This window comes from Cyprinodon variegatus, unplaced genomic scaffold (assembly GCF_000732505.1).
Source record: "Cyprinodon variegatus isolate N-32 unplaced genomic scaffold, C_variegatus-1.0 Scaffold1819, whole genome shotgun sequence".
NCBI classification, from domain to species: Eukaryota; Metazoa; Chordata; class Actinopteri; order Cyprinodontiformes; family Cyprinodontidae; genus Cyprinodon; species Cyprinodon variegatus.
The window spans coordinates 63,561-80,316 of NW_015152272.1; the positions used below are offsets into that span (position 1 = coordinate 63,561).

General features: G+C 40.2%; 2 protein-coding genes across 2 annotated transcripts; one reads left to right on the forward strand and one right to left on the reverse strand.

The window, feature by feature from the left end:
- Positions 1-35: 35 nt before the first annotated feature.
- On the reverse strand, positions 36-2,480 carry LOC107104616 (serotonin N-acetyltransferase-like). Its single transcript, XM_015404654.1, has 3 exons — positions 2,290-2,480; positions 1,206-1,360; positions 36-903 (listed from the first exon to the last, which is right to left on the reverse strand). Exons 1-3 carry the CDS (start codon positions 2,444-2,446, stop codon positions 535-537), a joined length of 681 nt encoding a protein of 226 aa, XP_015260140.1. The 5' UTR covers positions 2,447-2,480; the 3' UTR covers positions 36-534.
- Positions 2,481-4,839: 2,359 nt separating this feature from the next.
- On the forward strand, positions 4,840-14,215 carry wbp11 (WW domain binding protein 11). Its single transcript, XM_015404652.1, has 12 exons — positions 4,840-5,021; positions 7,416-7,502; positions 7,607-7,638; positions 7,724-7,817; positions 7,943-8,139; positions 8,354-8,487; positions 11,160-11,314; positions 11,407-11,631; positions 11,735-11,860; positions 11,934-12,215; positions 12,321-12,506; positions 13,189-14,215. The coding sequence occupies exons 2-12, from the start codon at positions 7,439-7,441 to the stop codon at positions 13,830-13,832; spliced, it is 2,139 nt and encodes a 712-aa protein (XP_015260138.1). The 5' UTR covers positions 4,840-5,021; positions 7,416-7,438; the 3' UTR covers positions 13,833-14,215.
- Positions 14,216-16,756: the final 2,541 nt, after the last annotated feature.

The window sequence follows — 16,756 nt, forward strand, 5'->3', positions numbered from 1 at the left end:
AGCAAAAAAAAAATTACATAAAAAACAGGCTGGGAGCTGGTGTTGCACAGTCATATAGACCTGGGCAGTGCAAACTGTTGGACCTTAAGTAAGGCGCCGTGCTCTTTGTTCTGGTTGCTTTCTGGTGCTAAAAAAAGGAGATTAATAACAAAGGTGGTCCTAATGGATCTACATCTTTAACCTTTCCCTCTTAGATTAAATATCTGCCTTATAATTCAGAGTCAGATGAAAAGATTGTTTACTTTTGGCTTCTTAAAATATATATATATATTTTTAAGAATATAGTAAAATGTCCCAGTATTACCATAGTGTAGTGTACAGAGCTCTATTAAAACAAAACTAAGCAGCACCTCAGATTGATCAATATAATCTAAGATGATTTTAGTTTGCTACATATTGTTATAAGACAAAGAGGTAGACCCCAAATAAAATTCTGCCCAGGGCCCCATACAGCATTTGAGCGGCTCTGTTTGAAAGTGCCTGATTCCAGTAAAAAAAGAAAAAAAAACACCACAAAGAAAACAAAAAACAGAGTCATATATCAACTTGCTCATCGGTATTTGTCAGCGGCAATGTCAGGGGAATCTGAGGAAAGCGGATTGCCTCGCTGTTTCGGCGCATGTATGCATGGCCGCTGATCGGGTACCACATCTCAGTGAAGGTGAGGTTGGCAACGGTGATGGCGCAGCGGCCCAGGACCTTGAAGCCTGACTTGCGGTAGAAGGGGATGAGGAAGTCCTCGCACATCAGCACGGCTCGGCGCACGTTGGGCAGGCAGCGCAGGTATTGCAGGTAGCGCCACATCAGAATGGGGCCTTTGCCCTGTTGCCTGAAGGTGCGGTGGACCGCCAGGACGTGGATGTGGACGGTGGAGCCACAGGGCTTATGGAGGGTCAGTGCATCCTGAAAGGAAAAGAAATATTCTAAATTATTTTAGTTTCAGTTTTTACCGCGTTGGCTTTGATAAAATGGAGAAAGATGCAGATCTGGATTGAAATCCTTGATGGACCCCTCCTCCTTTAACGGTGCAAGATATGCAGAACATAACTGCAAATATGCACTAGAATATGTATTTAAGTTGCAAAATGGAGTCGCTCCTTTTTCACTCTTTGTTCTTCTGTTGTCCCCCCTGACTATGATTTTGCTGCCCTGGGTGGTGAGCCATATAATACATATCTAAAAGCACAGCCGGCTTAATATTTTACCGAGGTGAGCCGGTCCTGGTCCCACAGAGACCCGATGATGAACGCCACCAACCGGCCCTCCTCAAACCAGCCCATGGAGAACTCTGGACACAACGTGAGGAAATGACGCACCTCATCCAGGTGAAGGGGGCACTCTCCTGACACTGAGATAAAAGCTGGAACAGACACACAGGATCAGGGGAAATGCAAAATTTCCATAATGCAAACATAAACCTGAGACACAATCATACTTTAAGCTGCTATAAATTCTGCAAATTAATATCATTCTCTGCAAATAACAATGGATTTTATAACACTCCCATGATTCCTAACCTACGGAGGGCCAAAGATGTCAGAATTCACATCTGTATTATATGATTGCAGTTTAAAAAAAAGCTTGTTAATTAGCCATTAATGAAAATCAGGTGCTCAGAAACAAAACACCAAACCCAAGGACTGGAGTTGAATCTTTCGATATATATTGTTTTAAAATTGTTATAAAAATGGAAAAATGCAATCACTGTATTATTCATATCTATGTGATTTTTACTTAATAAAAATACTCCTAACCCATAAACTTGATTGCAATGTTCAAATAATTTATTATAGGTATAAATGAATATTATTTGAATGTATATTTCATTAACCCTTTATCTGAAGTCAGTTGCATTGAAAACACTGCATGGTTAGGGTCTATTTAAAGTGCCAGTGAAAAAAATAATGCACTTTTTTTTTGCATTTATTTAATCATATTTAGTTAATGCAACAATTGTTCTATGTCCTACCCTGCTAACATGAAACAATTGTATTAAAGTAATTAAATATGATTAACTAAATGCCAAAAACGGTGCATTATAGTTTTCAGGTCTGTCACTGAAATATGTATATTAAATAAAAAATGCTTGCAAAAAGTTGCACATTATTCAGGTAACTAGTGGTTTTGATTATTTTTGGTCTTTTAAATAAATTATTGACTCATTTAAAGTGTTTTGAGATTATTATTTATTTGTTTGTTTATTTGATTGTGCCTAATGCAGAATTATAAGTCACCAGATATCTAATTGATGAATTCATTGTGGCCCTCCTTATGAGTTGGCTGACTTACCCTCCCTCTCGATCTCAAACACGCTGATGGCGTCCTGCGTGTTGAGGGGCCGCACCTCGCTGGCTGGGAGCGTGTGTCTCCGCTGGATGCCGGGCGAAACTGAAGGAGAGGTCTGCATTGGTTTGATGAAAGGCTGTGCGCCCACAACAGACATCATACGAGTCAAATCTCTTGTTCTCCAGGAGAATCCAAACTTTTTCTTTTCTTTCCTGGGTGTCCTCCTCCTCTACCCCCGCTGCAGCAGGATCGCCTCTGCGGGGCCCCTGCGAAGAGAACTGGACGGTCAGCGAGTGTATTTATGGTGCAGCTCAGCCGGGATGATTCACAGGCTGATTTGCATTTGAATAAAAAGTCATAACAGCGGAGCCCTACAATTAATCTGGATGTGTTTCAGCATGTTAACATGAAAAAAAATAGATAGGGATGATAATTACTGATTTCCAGTAAATCACTGCCTATTTATAGCAGCTGTGTGACTGAAGTTTTAACATTTCAGGACTGCAATTAAAAATCTCCCATCAATTTAGTGGTTCACATGGATTTCAGGTTGACTGAGTGCAAAGCATCACTTACCAAAGAGCTGAGAATATCAGAGAAGGTTGTGCGGAGTGCTGCTTCTGCCTGGATGTCTCTCCTGTTTCCACTACAGGTGTCCCTCTTCATTATGGGCTGATTATTACTATGGGTCACCTGATGAAGGATTACTGAAGATGTTTCCATAACTCCCAGGCATTAGATCCTATGCTGCCTCTATGACAGAGCACACCATGCTCCCACTACTAAAGAAAAAAAAAAATCTGCTGTTTTTAACAGTCTATAACATATAACATTTTCCAGTACAAAAGGATTTGTTTGTGAAACTCTGACAGTGTTATTGGCAATTTGTCTACATTAAAGTCCGCTCTCAGATGAAATTCCAATCCTCCAATTTTCTTGAACAAGGTCCTTGAAATACAAAACCAAAAAGATTTTAACCACTTTATTCTTATGGTCCCATTTAGGCAGTCAAAATCAATAACTTTGAGACCTCCATCCTTTGCGTCTTTAACCAAACTGCTTTTCTTCATATAATGTGGTCTGTTTCTCCAAATGAAATTTAGGTTGATATGGTAAATAGATTTAATTAATCTGTTTGGAATGGCATTTGAATAGGCTGGGTAGATACATCTAGATAAGTATTCCATCTTAGTTAGTTGTTGATAAGTCCCTCTGTAGCCATAAGTTTAGTCGTGACTTGCATTCTTTTATTTTGTTTTCTTCATTCAGAAGTTGGCTTTGTTTTTGGTCTCTGGATTAGTGGATCCCTAGGTATTTAATTTTAGATTTAATAGGGATATTACAGATGTCTTTCAGTGGTGTCTCATGTACAACCAGCAGTTCACACTTTTTAAGGTTTAATGTTAGGCCTGAGGCTTTGTAGAATTTTTCGATTTAAGCAATGGTTTTTGAAATTTGATGTCTGTCTTTCAGGAATATTGTTGTGTCATCTGCTAGTTGGCTGATTATTATGTCTGTGCCATGTTCATTAAGTTTTTTAATATCATTACGATTCTTAATATAGATAGCTAGCATTTCTGTGGCTAAGATGAACAGGTATGGTGAGATGGGGCAGCCCTTAGGAATCCCCACATTAACCTTGAAGCTTGGGGTGGTGCCACTGGGCAGTAGGACGCAACTGCTAATATCTCAATACAGTCCACTGATTATTTCTCGAAACTTAACTCCGAAACCAAAGTGTTTGAGAGTCGAAAGAATAAATGGATGCTCAACAGAGTCAAACGCTTTGTAGAAGTCTAGAAACATAAGGAAACCATGATCTTCTATTTGGTTTCTATATTCAATGATGTCCATTACCAATCTAATATTATTATGGATTGATCTTCCCTTTAAGAATCCTGACTGTGTATCTGCAATTAGATCTAAAATCCCTGTTTGGAGACGAGACTCGAAGAGGTAAGTTAAAAGTTTGTAGTCTGAATTTCTGAGTGTCATGGGGAATTAATGAAAGAATGAACCCCAGTTCCACTCAGTTTGTTCAAAATGTGCATCTGTTTTTGATATATCAATTAAATCTGCCATCCTGGCAAAAATGGAAAAAGGTACACGGGTATCACCACTTTTTATGGCGATTCCAGTGATTTTGATACAGACATAAAAATGAACGCTCTCTAAATGTATTGAAAGAAATACCTTAAATTCAACTTATGTGAAAATGCGTTTCTACTTTTGGTTATTAATACTTAAATCTGTTGATTTATATGAATAATATTTCAATTATTTTATTTGGTCATTCATAAACTGACAGCATTTGCTTGTAATTACTCCTTCTGACCGCTAGAGGGCAGACAATTGAAGTTGTAACTCTTGATAGCATTGTCTAAAACTATACTGAAATATTTTCAAAGACTCAATTAGATCTTTCAATGTGTGATATTTATAACATGGTTTATATTGAATAGGATAGTAACATGTTTTTTTAAAATCATAAAATAAAAACAGAACCCTAAATCTAAAATCGCTGTAATTTTTCTTCGTTTTGGTGACGTCAAGGTTACCTTTCCGCTTCTGCATGCAGCAGTAAACATGGCGGACGGCTAACACATTCATAGTATTAAAATAAGTCCTGGCTGAGGTTCTTCTCTGCAGGACTAAAAACAGAAACGCATCCTTTGCTGATTGTATCCTAGGAGACGTGTAAGCCTCATTGGAGGCTGTTTTTCTTTATAGAAAAGGTAAAGTCTGCCTTGCCTCTCGCGATGTTGCTATCGATGCTAACGCGGGGCATAGCTTCAGTTTCATGCTAATGTGATAAGTTATGACTTCCGAACCTCAATATACTATTGTTTACCAGACGTAAATGTTTTCGAATTACTCGTTTTTCGTTACTCATTTAACTGTTCCATTGAAAAATATCGAACAAATCTCATTAAGGTGCCTTAGCTAACCTGTTAGCTAGCACTGGCTAACGTGAGGTGGTTTATATTTACGAATCCTAGCAATAAGTTTATAAGTTAAACATAAAAACGATGCAGTGAATTTACGTTTTGTTTAATAAGACATCTGTATTATTATTCTATTCATAATTAGCTAACAATGTATTTATTAAATGAGTGTTATGGACAAAAAAATCGCATTAACGTATTAAAATAACTGGCTTTTTAAAGGGGTAATGTAGATGATTTCATTTAGAACCTGATGATTAACATTAGAACCTGTTAAAAGTTGATAATCAGAAGAACATGAAGTTTTGCATTTTCAGTTTATTGTTTTTGTATATTCCCTGAAACAATTGATAAGAAAACTCACATAAATGTTTGATCCTATTTCATTGACTAGATTCAAAGTTATCTGAACTATTATTGTATTTGTCTAAAATTCACTTCTACTGGCTGCTTTATACACTACTCAAGAACAAGTATAAGTTATAAGATTTGTTTCGTATCTCGGTATTTGTGTGAAAAATTCGTATAAAAATGTTTGAAGCAATAATTCCTGCTGCTGCTAATATATGATCGAATGTTTGATGTCATATTTGTTATTTCTGATACAAGAGTTTATATTTTCTTATTTAGACAACTCAAAATATAAAATAAATAAAGTAGTAATTCGCAATTAAAACATCTCTGTTGTATAAAATACTATGTGTTGTGCTGTTGATGAAACTGATGGTATAAAAAGTTGAGATGGTTAAACTGTTAGTTTGGGTATTTGGCCTCCAGTTGGCTGTTCAAATCTGCTATCTCAGCATATAGGTCGTTAACAATCAATGTAACTCTCGAAAGAGAAATCTATGATGCTTTTTTTAAGTTTCCACTTGACTGTCTGTCCGAGCCAAAAATACTTGCAGCTCAGACAGGCAAGCGAAACATAGGAACTGTGTTTTAGCCTGTGGTTGGTTAGTGAGCGACACCATGAACGGTTGGTTAAAAGCTTTTTTGGTGCTATTTGCTTTAAAAACATAAAATCAAAAAACAACTATAGTCAGAGCAATAAAAACAATATATGTCTGTGGATTAAATCAGTTGATTGCTGTTATAAAAAGGCTTGAGAAACTTGTTTGTTTTAACCTATGGCTGAAACAACCAGATTAATCGATTATAGAAATAATGGTTGACAAATTTAGTAAGTGATTTGGCTTCTTGTCATTAACTGGAGTATGGGGACTCTAAAAGTGCCATTAGATGGAAAAGCAGCACATTCATAGCAGTAATTATCAAAATTGTAAAAAATAATGTATATATATCAAAATAGTTTATTTTTAGGTTCACCCGATATACATTTTGTGTACAATCTTCTTCAAGGTAGTTTTGTTATCCGTTTATTAAATGATTAATCAAAGAAATAATCCACAGATTAAACAACTAGCAAAGTAATCACTATTTGCAGCCCTAGTTTATCCCCTTTAGCTGTCATGAAAAAACACTGAGGTCCTCATGTAAGAGGACCTCAGTGAGACCTTCAGACTTCAAAGCGCCACAGTTTCACCTGCAATAGTTAAAAACTGGTTACTAGTAGGGTTGTCATGAGACTGAAATTTCAGGCTGCACAATTATTTTCCAAATCGATCAATCTGTCAATTTTTTTGTTTTTTTTTTGAATAATCGATTAATAATTGGATAGCCCAACATTCTTTAAAGAAGACTTCTTGTGAAATAAAATCAGGTGAAACTCAAACTTTTCCACTTGAGGATTTTTAGATAGAGCATATTGAAAGACTAAAACTTTTTTTTTATGTATTAAATACAAAATGTTTATAAATTTTTTTACAATCTTAACTGCTCTAAATGGGTTTGTCCGTGAGCTATAGGCATGTTTCTAGGGTCTCTATACTCCAGTTAACAATTAATTGATTACTAATTGAAGATTATTTCAATATTGGAGTAATCCAATGAATTGTTTCAGCCCTACTGAGATTTCAAACGTCATATCGATACTGAAGAAAGTATTCAGTACTCAAAATGTCATTTTGATACCACAGGGATAAAGTATGAAAAATTATTATAAAGACAAAATTTTTTTTAAACACAACACATAATTTTTGTTTTCTTTATAAAGTTTTTAAAAATTTGCTTTGTGAATTCTGTTGTTTTTATCTAAATCATCACTGGTGATTTGATGTCTGGCAGGTTGAAGGAGACGGCTTGTAAAAATGGGGCGGCGTTCTACCTCTTCCACCAAGAGTGGGAAGTTTATGAATCCCACCGACCAGGCCAGTAAGTATCAGCCAGTAAATAAACCGCCTGCCGACCTGTTTACTGACATTGGAATAACATGTCTCTGTATTAGTGGCTGATTCTTGGTGTTTACCGCTTTACAGGAAAGGAGGCCAGGAAAAGGGAGTTAAAAAAGGTAAAACTCAATGCTTTAAACATATCATCTTCAAGGCAGGGGGGAGTTTTTAAGTCACTGATGTTCCTTATTTATGTTTTTGCAGAACAAGAAGCAGAGGATGATGGTGAGAGCAGCTGTGCTGAAGATGAAAGATCCCAGACAAATCATCAGAGACATGGAAAAGTTGGATGAGATGGGTGAGAGAGGCAATTTCCTTCAGTTGCATGTTTCCTTTTTGCTTTTAAATCTCTTACTCTGCATGTTATCAAAATTAAGACCCTTTAGATCTGTTTGAAAAATCTGACCTCTTTGGTATTTTTAGAGTTTAACCCAGTTCAGCAGCCCTTATTGAATGAGAAGGTGCTGAGGGACAAACGGAAGAAGTTACGTGAGACGTTTGAACGTATCGTCCATCTGTATGAGAGGGAAAACCCAGAAACCTACAAGGAGCTGCGCAAACTGGAGCTGGAATACGAGACCAAGCGAGGGCAGCTGGCTCTGTACTTTGACTCGGTCAAGGTAGGATGGATGCTTTGCGGAAGTCTAGTTGATTTTTTTATTATTTATTTATTTTCCCTCCACTATTTTCAGAAAACTCACTGTTGAAAATCTTTAAAATAAATTGTAAAATTAGCAAAATTTAGCTTCAGCTAAAGCAGTTGGTATCATTTAGACCTCACTCTATATCTTATTCTCCTGCTAATATTATAAATGCTCTTCTTTATTTTTCCAGAATGCAGAGTCAGTGGAAGTGGACAGCATCCCTTTACCCGACATGCCTCACGCCCCATCCAACATCCACATTCAGGACATCCCGCTGCCCAGAGCTCAGCCTCCTTCTATACTGAAAAAAAACTCCTCTTTTGGGTAAGTTCTGGCCTTCAACAAATCTCCTCTGCTTTGCACAAATATTCACACCCCTTAAAAGTTTCACACTTACTTAAATATGAACAAAAAATTTCAATTAATATTATTACATTTTTACATGATCATCTTAAATCTGCTTTCATGTGAGGGAATTTGTGGACATTTTCTTTCTTCTGTGGTCCTGATAAATCTTGTATTTCTGTTTTTGAATGAATCAAACTTGTAATTGAATGAAAGCCTTTAGAAATCTATTTGCCACTAGCTTTGCAGAGAACCCTGTTAGCATGTAAATGAAATGTGTTTCCATGGCGGCAAGAACAGCTCCTCTTAACAAATTTCACAAAATATGCTGCTTAAAACGATACAAACTGGACCTCAAAACCACATCTATGATCACCAACGCCTGCTGGAGCTACGGTCACAAAATGTTTTAAATACTGACCGTTTAAAAAAGCTGCGGAGTGCTACGGACGGATGTCAACAAAACAAAAGCGGAAAATAACTGACTGAGGAAGAGATGCGTGAGATGGAGAAAGCGAGGCTGCAGAGGGGGTGCTAACTACGAAGCTAAAGAGAGATTCCCCACAGACCACCGCCTTCCCCAATCCTGCTCTCCAACGTTTGCTCGTTGGAAAACAAAATGGATAATCTCCGACTGGAGCTCTCTTCAAAAAAGGAGATATGTAACTTCTGCGCCATCATTCTGATGGGGTCTTTGTTGCGTCCAGCAGTACCGGACGGTGCTGTTGGCCTGAGGGGGCTGATGCTGTACCGTGCCGTGAATGGAGGCTCTTCTGAGACTGTTCCCAGGCAATCTTCTGCATCTAGAGGGGAAAAACAGCCCTCTGCAGGTGAAAATGAGGAGAGCACTCTAGATCCTTCCCTGCCAAATGCTGAAACATCCCCAGCCGGCTCCTCCCGGCCCCCTGCAGCTTCCAAACCTTCTCGAGCACCGTCTGTCGCTGCTAAACCTGCCTATGGCGCCACTGCTTCAACCATGTCAGCCTCTTACCCCGAAATCCCACATCCTCCGTCAGCGCTTTGCTCCTGCTGCGCTCCAGATCGTCTGCACAAAGCAAAGCCTACATCCTCCGCTGTTCCTCCCGTCTTGCTCTGCTCCGACTTCCTCGGAGTTTGAGGAAAAATGCGCGATATTATTAAACTAAAAGGAGCAAAACATGCGGAAATGAAAAAGGGTTTCGGCGGATCATTACAAATATTAAAAGTCATTAAATTATTATTTTTAAATTAAGGCCTTAATTGGCACTGATTAAATGAGATTATTGTGGCATTTGAAATGCTTTATTTAAAAAAGATTTGCGATGAATTTGCACGGAACTGATTGCAGTTTATCATAAAGCCGTATGTTCGAAAAAAGAAGCTCAATGCGGAGAAAAGGCTAGAGAATGGGGGAAAATGCAAATGTCAACAACAGTGGATGGAAAACGAGGATATATATATATATATATATATATATATGAGTCATGGGACTGTGCTTACAGCTCCTTATTTCATGTACACTAATAACTTGTGTACATGGTACTTGTTGATTTCATTAAAATTATTTCTAATAGCTTTAAAAAGCATTAAATTATAGTTACTCATTCCTGTATAAACCCTGTGAACGCTTAATTTAATATGACATATTAAAGAAATCCCCATCATCATCCAGCAGATTTTCAGTTTCTGCCCAAATATTTTCGTTTTGTGGTGGATTTTTCTGACAGGGATAACTAGGATCATCCATGTTTTCTATGAACTATGTTTGCTCTCTGCTTCCAAACTCGGCATCTCTTCATCCATTCCTGCGATAAGAAGATAGTTTTGAAGTTGTGATAGGCGCTCTTAGAAGTTTTGAATGGATTTGATTAAACCTTTAAGCCCCTCGTTATAAAATAAATATTTTGATGGAGATGAGAAATCTGCTTCCTGGTTGGTGAATAACCAATAGTTTGCATCCAATCATTTAAATAAAGGCTCTTTGTTTTTGGGAATATATAAGAATTTTGCTCTAATTTCTAATTACCGATATGTTGTTCCTATATTTTAATTAGTCAAATCGGATCTTCTCGCCGTTCTTTTTCCTGTTTGATGCAATTGCAATAGCGGATCTTGACCTGGCTGGACCGGTGCGGAGCAAAAAATAGCTCGGCTCCGTATTTTGGTGGTAAAGGACGGAGAAGACGTATGTGGACGGTGATGTGCGGAGAAGTAGCAGTGGATGTGGAAAAGCTCTCATCGGTTAACATGACAGACAAGTGCTCCGCATGACGTACATCAGCGGGGCAGAGCACAGTGGAGCGCTGACGGAGTATGTGGAATCTGGGGGTCAAACCCAGGGGGCAACCACCCTCACAGCATCGTCATCATCGTCCTCTTCCTCCCCTGAGCCATAAGAAGCGAGTGCTCCAGGAGCTAGAGGCAGTAGTAGCAGCTCAACAACAACTGCTGCTTACCTTATCAAGACTGCCCTTTAAAAAATTTAATTGTCTAGATAGCTGTTCTAAATGTAATTTCTTTTTGTTTACACTTGTGTATACAAAATGACAAAATAAATCTGTCTAAGTCTAAATGAGTTTCCAGGGGTGTGAATACTTTTTAAAAAGGCTCTTTTTTTGTTTGTTTAATTGTCCGCTGCAGGGCTAATCCTTATGTTCTGAATTTCTTTTTAGCAAACCCTCCTCTGGTACAGGACTGCCAACAGTCCCCAGTGTCCCACGTTTACCTCCTGGGAAGAAACCTCCAGGACCCCCTCCCGGCCCGCCGCCCCCACAGGTGCTGGCGCTGTATGGCATTCCCTCCAGACGAAACTACGGCACAGATGCGGGTACGATTCTAAACAGATCTCCAGCTGTTCTCCTTCATTGTTTCTGTGTTCCATCCTTCTGTTTTTTATTTTTTATTTTTTTGTTTGAGCAGAGCTTTCCATTCCCGGCTTAGAAAGAGACTCCGGCATGGATTTGGGAAGAGATCGGGACAGTGGGAGCGAGAGCGACAGAGACCGGGACGACGGGGACGACGACAGCGACTCTGAGGACGACAGCGAAGATGATGGAGATGAAGGGGGAGATGGAGAAAGATCACGCTCAGATCGACAGGGTGACGACAGGGATGAGGACAGAGACAGGAGTGAAAGACACGCTGGTGGGCATTTATTTAGTTTTTATTTGTACTCCTCAGCAGCAGAGGTAGTATGCAGAGCATTCCTCTTCTCTCACTGATAACTTCCTCGTATTGATGCCTGCAGGTCGCAGCGTGCGTTTTGCAGATTTATCAGCAGATGACTCTCGGGATGGAAAAAGAAAGAAAAAGAGAGTGGTGAAGAAGACGAAGGCCATCACTCCGCTGCAGGCCATGATGTTGAGGATGGCAGGTACTTACAGTCACCAACGTGTTGCGACGTCGTCTTGTCTTTTAGTTTCTGTAACCATGCCGGTTCTCTTCAGGTCAGTCGATTCCCGAGGAGGAGGAAGAAGAGGAGGTAGAAGAGGAATACACAGACGAGTCGGACGCCTCAGACTCTGAGGACCGGGGGCCAACCGGGGACTCTCAGTCCAACACTACGGCCAGTCAGCGTCTGCCCCCTCCTCCTGGGTCAGTCGGACAGCAGGGACCTCCACCCATGCAAGGCCCGCCGATGACTGGACCTCCTCCGTTAGGTCCTCCACCAGCTCCTCCAATGCGGCCCCCTGGTCCCCCCTCGGGCCCGCCCCCTGCACCCCCTCCAGGCTAGTTTGATTTACTTGGAAACATTTGCTGACGTAGATTGCTGGTGGTTTTGCTCATATCTACTAACATGCTGTAATTTAAATTAATTGTTCTGTAATTCTTAGGCGCCCCTCCATTTTTGAGGCCCCCCGGTATGCCTGGAGGAATTCGGGGTCCCATGCCTCGTCTCCTGCCCCCTGGTCCTCCACCTGGCCGACCACCTGGCCCTCCTCCGGGCCCCCCGCCCAGTCTTCCTCCTGGCCCTCCACCCCGTGGACCACCTCCCAGGCTACCCCCTCCAGCACCACCAGGTACAACTTTTTTTCAGCTTCTTATTAAAGTATTCACACCCTGGAAACTTTTTTTTTTTTTTCCTGTGTTACAACAAGCTTCTCGGAAAAGAAAAAGGCTTTCAATTATTTTACCCCCAGAAATCTTCAGCACAGAAATAGTTCCTGTTTGAAGGACGGGTAGAGAAGCTCCGGTCAAATAAGGATGATCAATTAAAATGATCTAACATGGAGGGGAAAGCTACAATATTCCCACCTAACTCCTTCCAACAAAGATGTAGAACAGGGACTGTTTTATCAAAAGAGACATTTCTACATTTTATCTTAAAGTTGGGTAAAAGAAGAATAAATAAATAAATATAAAGAAAAAGTTGCTCTCTGGTGGGATTCAATGCAGTTCTGTTCCAGGAAAAAAACGGAGAAACTGCTTAAACAAAAACATGAGCTTGTTCTTTATCATTTTCTAGCCAAAGTTTGACCAAAGAGCCGCTGGTAGCTCCATAGCTAGAAAGTTTATCAATGTTCTTCTCTAGACGTGTTAATCTGGTGTAGACCTTCGCAAAAAGATATTCGTCTGTAGCTGTAGGTGAAGTTGTCAAAGTGTGACTATAGCGACATGAAGCTACCTGCACAGAAGTTATGAGGAATGTAGTTTTTATTTTATTTATTTTTTAAAGCTGCTATATTCTTTGTCTTTTTTCAGGGATTCCACCTCCTCCTCCAAGAGCAGGAGCCCCTCCCCGTCTTGCGCCTCCACTCTCCATGTTTCCTCCACCGCTCAACTCCAACGTGCTCAGTGCTCCACCCAGCATCGTTCCAAGACAGAAAGCCCCGGGGTCCGGCCAGGAAGGTTCACAGAGCAGCATGCCGCCCCCATCCATGCCCATGCGACCGGGAGTCATGCAGATGCCCCCTCCTCCCGGTACAGCCGGCGCCCATCATCACGCGGCCACAATCGAAAAAAGAGCCAACATCACCTCTGCGGCTGCGGGAGGAGGCCTGGCAGCGGGCGGTGGCGCTGGAGGTGCTACCATTTCAGCCAAACCTCAAATTATCAACCCCAAGGCGGAGGTCACCCGCTTTGTTCCAACGGCACTGAGGGTGCGTAGGGACAAGGGAGGACCAATGCCGGGGGCAGCGACAGGATCACTGGAGAAGGCAGCGGGGAGTGCTGCAGGGCGGAGGGGAGACGAAGGGATGGGAGGAGGACAGTGGCAGAAACAGCAAGCGGCTGCTACAATGGGGCATGCCAACCCATCCCACATGGGTTCTGTTCCTCAGCCCAGCATGAAGACAAAAGACCAAGTTTATGAAGCGTTTATGAGAGAGATGGAGGGACTGCTGTAGGAATGAACAGGTTCTTTGAATTACGGACCTGTTGTTTGCTGTGCAGAGTTGTAGAAGTAGCTGTCCTTAAATAACTCAGAAAAAATAAATCTGATCCTATCCATGTATGAATACTAATATTTCAACTGGTGGTTTTTTTCTCAAGGCAACTGAACACTGCTCTGCACGGCTTCATTTCGTCTGCTTGTGTTTTTATTTTTTTAAATTTAAAAATGTTTCCCAACAGTTTGACTTCAGTGAAGCAACTTTTGAGCAACTGATTTGTTTTGTTTTATTACTGACCATCTTAAAAAGGACCGTTATATGTTGAATTGTTTTTTTCACTGATAAGTCATGTGTGAAACAGTTTGTCATGCAGCCAAATAAAAATCAGTTCAAACATGTTTTTTTTTTTTTTTTGTCACCATGGAAAATTGATATATTTAGCTGGATTAAAAAAAAATCCTCAAAGATTCTTTTTAGTTAAAAAATACTAGCCTAGTAAACTAGCTCCACCCGCCAGCGGCAAAAATCATTTTTGCCTGAGAGTGGGCTTGCCTCGATCAATGCCCCAGGCCCTAGAATTGGTGGCCAATCACAACGCAGAGATGTGTTTTGAAGGGCGTGACGTCAAAGCTGCGCGACACTGGAGAAAGCACAAGGAAGATGGCAAGAACTATTGAACAGTTCTCGTTAGACTCGGCTTTGAATCAGTTTAGGAAGGATAAGACTTGGGGTTTTCGTAGAAACGTGAGCAGGAAGAGGCTCTACGCTAATTCATTTTTAAGAAGGACGTATTCGCCGTTTTACCCAAGGACAGGCTGTTTGTTTACGCCAGTTTTCTGTGGCGTTTTCTACGTCACAGTCGGTTGCGCTCATTGGTCAGAGCGTTGGCCAACAGGCGCAGACTGGCTCCGTTTTTTCAGCGAGGGCAGGGCGAGAACAACATCCGGGGGGTTTGGTGCGTGCTCGAGAAGCATCCCGCTGCAGCCTGCGGGAAGGCGGGGCTTTATGTCAAGCCCCGCCTTCCCGCAGGCTGCCATATTGGAAAATGCTGACGTAATAGGGCAGGGAAGCACATAGACATATAAGAAGATATATATAAAGGGGAGGTCTTCAACAGGGGGTCCGCGACCCCTAGGGGGTCCACAGAGGTACTGCATGGGGGTCGCGAAAGTTTTGGTTGATTATTTTTTTTTTTATATTACCCCCTGCAATTTTTTCCACTAATTGAAATTTCCATAAATCCACATTAACATGAATTCAACACACTGTAGTAAACAGATAAATGCAGGCAGAAGATGTCTTTCAGTCATCAATGCACACATTCAGTGACAGACAGGAGCTCTTTCAAGCTGGGCACCGTTTCATTCACAACACCTGTCTCATCAACCAGGAATCAGAATCAGAAATACTTTAATAATCCCAGGGAGGAATTAATTTCTTTACATTACTCCATCTGTAATAGAGTGACTATAGGACCAGTTTGATATAACACAATTTTATACAATAAATATGATTAGGGGGTCCCCACTCCATCTTGCTATCAGTTTGGGGGTCCTTGACCTGGAAAACGTTGAAGACCCCTGATATAAAGATATATGTAAAGATATGTTTTCATCTTAATTGTGAAAAGTTATCCCTCGAGCCCTGACGTCAATAGTCCGTAAATTTAAACAAAAATACGCCGCACAGTGCTGAGGCATCATTAGTGTGTTCAGCTTGAATCAGCAGGTTTGAGTAGCAGGTCGACCGCCCCAATATGGCGGCCGTAATTCCTGCGCCGCGACAGCCAATGCGGGGTCTACTCATATTATATTATTATTTAAACTTCAGCACCAGCAAGTATTTGGTTATATTGCTTTTCTTAATCAACGCTGGAGATAGGCACGAGCAACCCCCGCGACCCCATGAGGGATTAAGCGGGTCAGAAATTTGATGGATAGATTTTTTTTTTAATCTACGATGGAATCCACAGAATCCACTGCACCAGCCCTAACGACACCACTATAGGGATAAGTGTGAGTGTATGATAATTATTGGATAGATAAATGTGTCCTCAATGTAATGTACATTTGTCTCTAAACTACTAATTTAATTTACATTTTATGACATTTGTTTTTCATAGGGTTTGAGGATAGATAAATACATCTTCCGCTGTTCTCCTCTACATAAGAGAAGAACACCGGAAGTAGGCAGATAATTCATTTAAGTCGCTTATAATCTAAAATATGTCAAGTTCAACCATAGTTATTTTAAAATTCACATAAAACAGAAATGTGTGATAATATCATAGTTCACTTGGAATTTAAATGTAACACATATTTACTTATAATGACTTAAATACATTTAAAGATATTTTCTAAGGGTTATTCTAATAGGACTTATATTTATGACAAGTCAAACGGGGATACTAACATTTAGCCATTTTCAGAAAGTTGTCTATGTTGCGAAACTTGCCTTTTCAATGCTATAACAACAACCAGGACATCAACGGGATGACTGGTTGTCATGGTAACTAGTACACAGCGGTTAGGCAGACAACGTCCGTCCATTTTCTCGCTTTTAAGACTCCAAACTTTTTACAATTTTGCTCAATGGTTTGAAACAAGGACCTCGCGGTAATGTCCATGTATAAAAGGAAAAAGGTTGTTCATGGCGGAAAGGTAATTGTTGCCAAATTTGATCTAGCTCTCAACTAAACTAACAACGGCTGCTCGTTAACTTTATGGTTGTACTTATGAGAAAGTAAAAAGTAAAAAATTATTTTTTTTTTGATGAGAATTAATTTAAATGAGAATAGAAAAAAATATTTTCTGAGATTGACTTGTAAATGTATTCATACTCCAGAAATTTACAACCTTCGTTACCCCTCAAACACCAGACGTAATTTAAACTTTTTTTTTCATGTCCTAACCTGCTAACATGAACTAAATATGATTAGA

What these genes read in the sequence shown, in the direction of transcription:
- LOC107104616 (XM_015404654.1), bottom strand. Translation starts at nt 2,446, where the DNA reads ATGATGTCTGTTGTGGGCGCACAGCCTTTCATCAAACCAATGCAGACC. An exon ending in GTTTGAGATCGAGAGGGAGG is followed by an intron (nt 1,361 to 2,289) that starts GTAAGTCAGCCA and finishes TGTCTGTTCCAG; the next exon opens with CTTTTATCTCAGTGTCAGGA. An exon ending in ACCAGGACCGGCTCACCTCG is followed by an intron (nt 904 to 1,205) that starts GTAAAATATTAA and finishes TTTTCCTTTCAG; the next exon opens with GATGCACTGACCCTCCATAA.
- wbp11 (XM_015404652.1), top strand. Translation starts at nt 7,439, where the DNA reads ATGGGGCGGCGTTCTACCTCTTCCACCAAGAGTGGGAAGTTTATGAAT. An exon ending in CATGATGTTGAGGATGGCAG is followed by an intron (nt 11,861 to 11,933) that starts GTACTTACAGTC and finishes GGTTCTCTTCAG; the next exon opens with GTCAGTCGATTCCCGAGGAG. An exon ending in GCCCCCTGCACCCCCTCCAG is followed by an intron (nt 12,216 to 12,320) that starts GCTAGTTTGATT and finishes TGTAATTCTTAG; the next exon opens with GCGCCCCTCCATTTTTGAGG.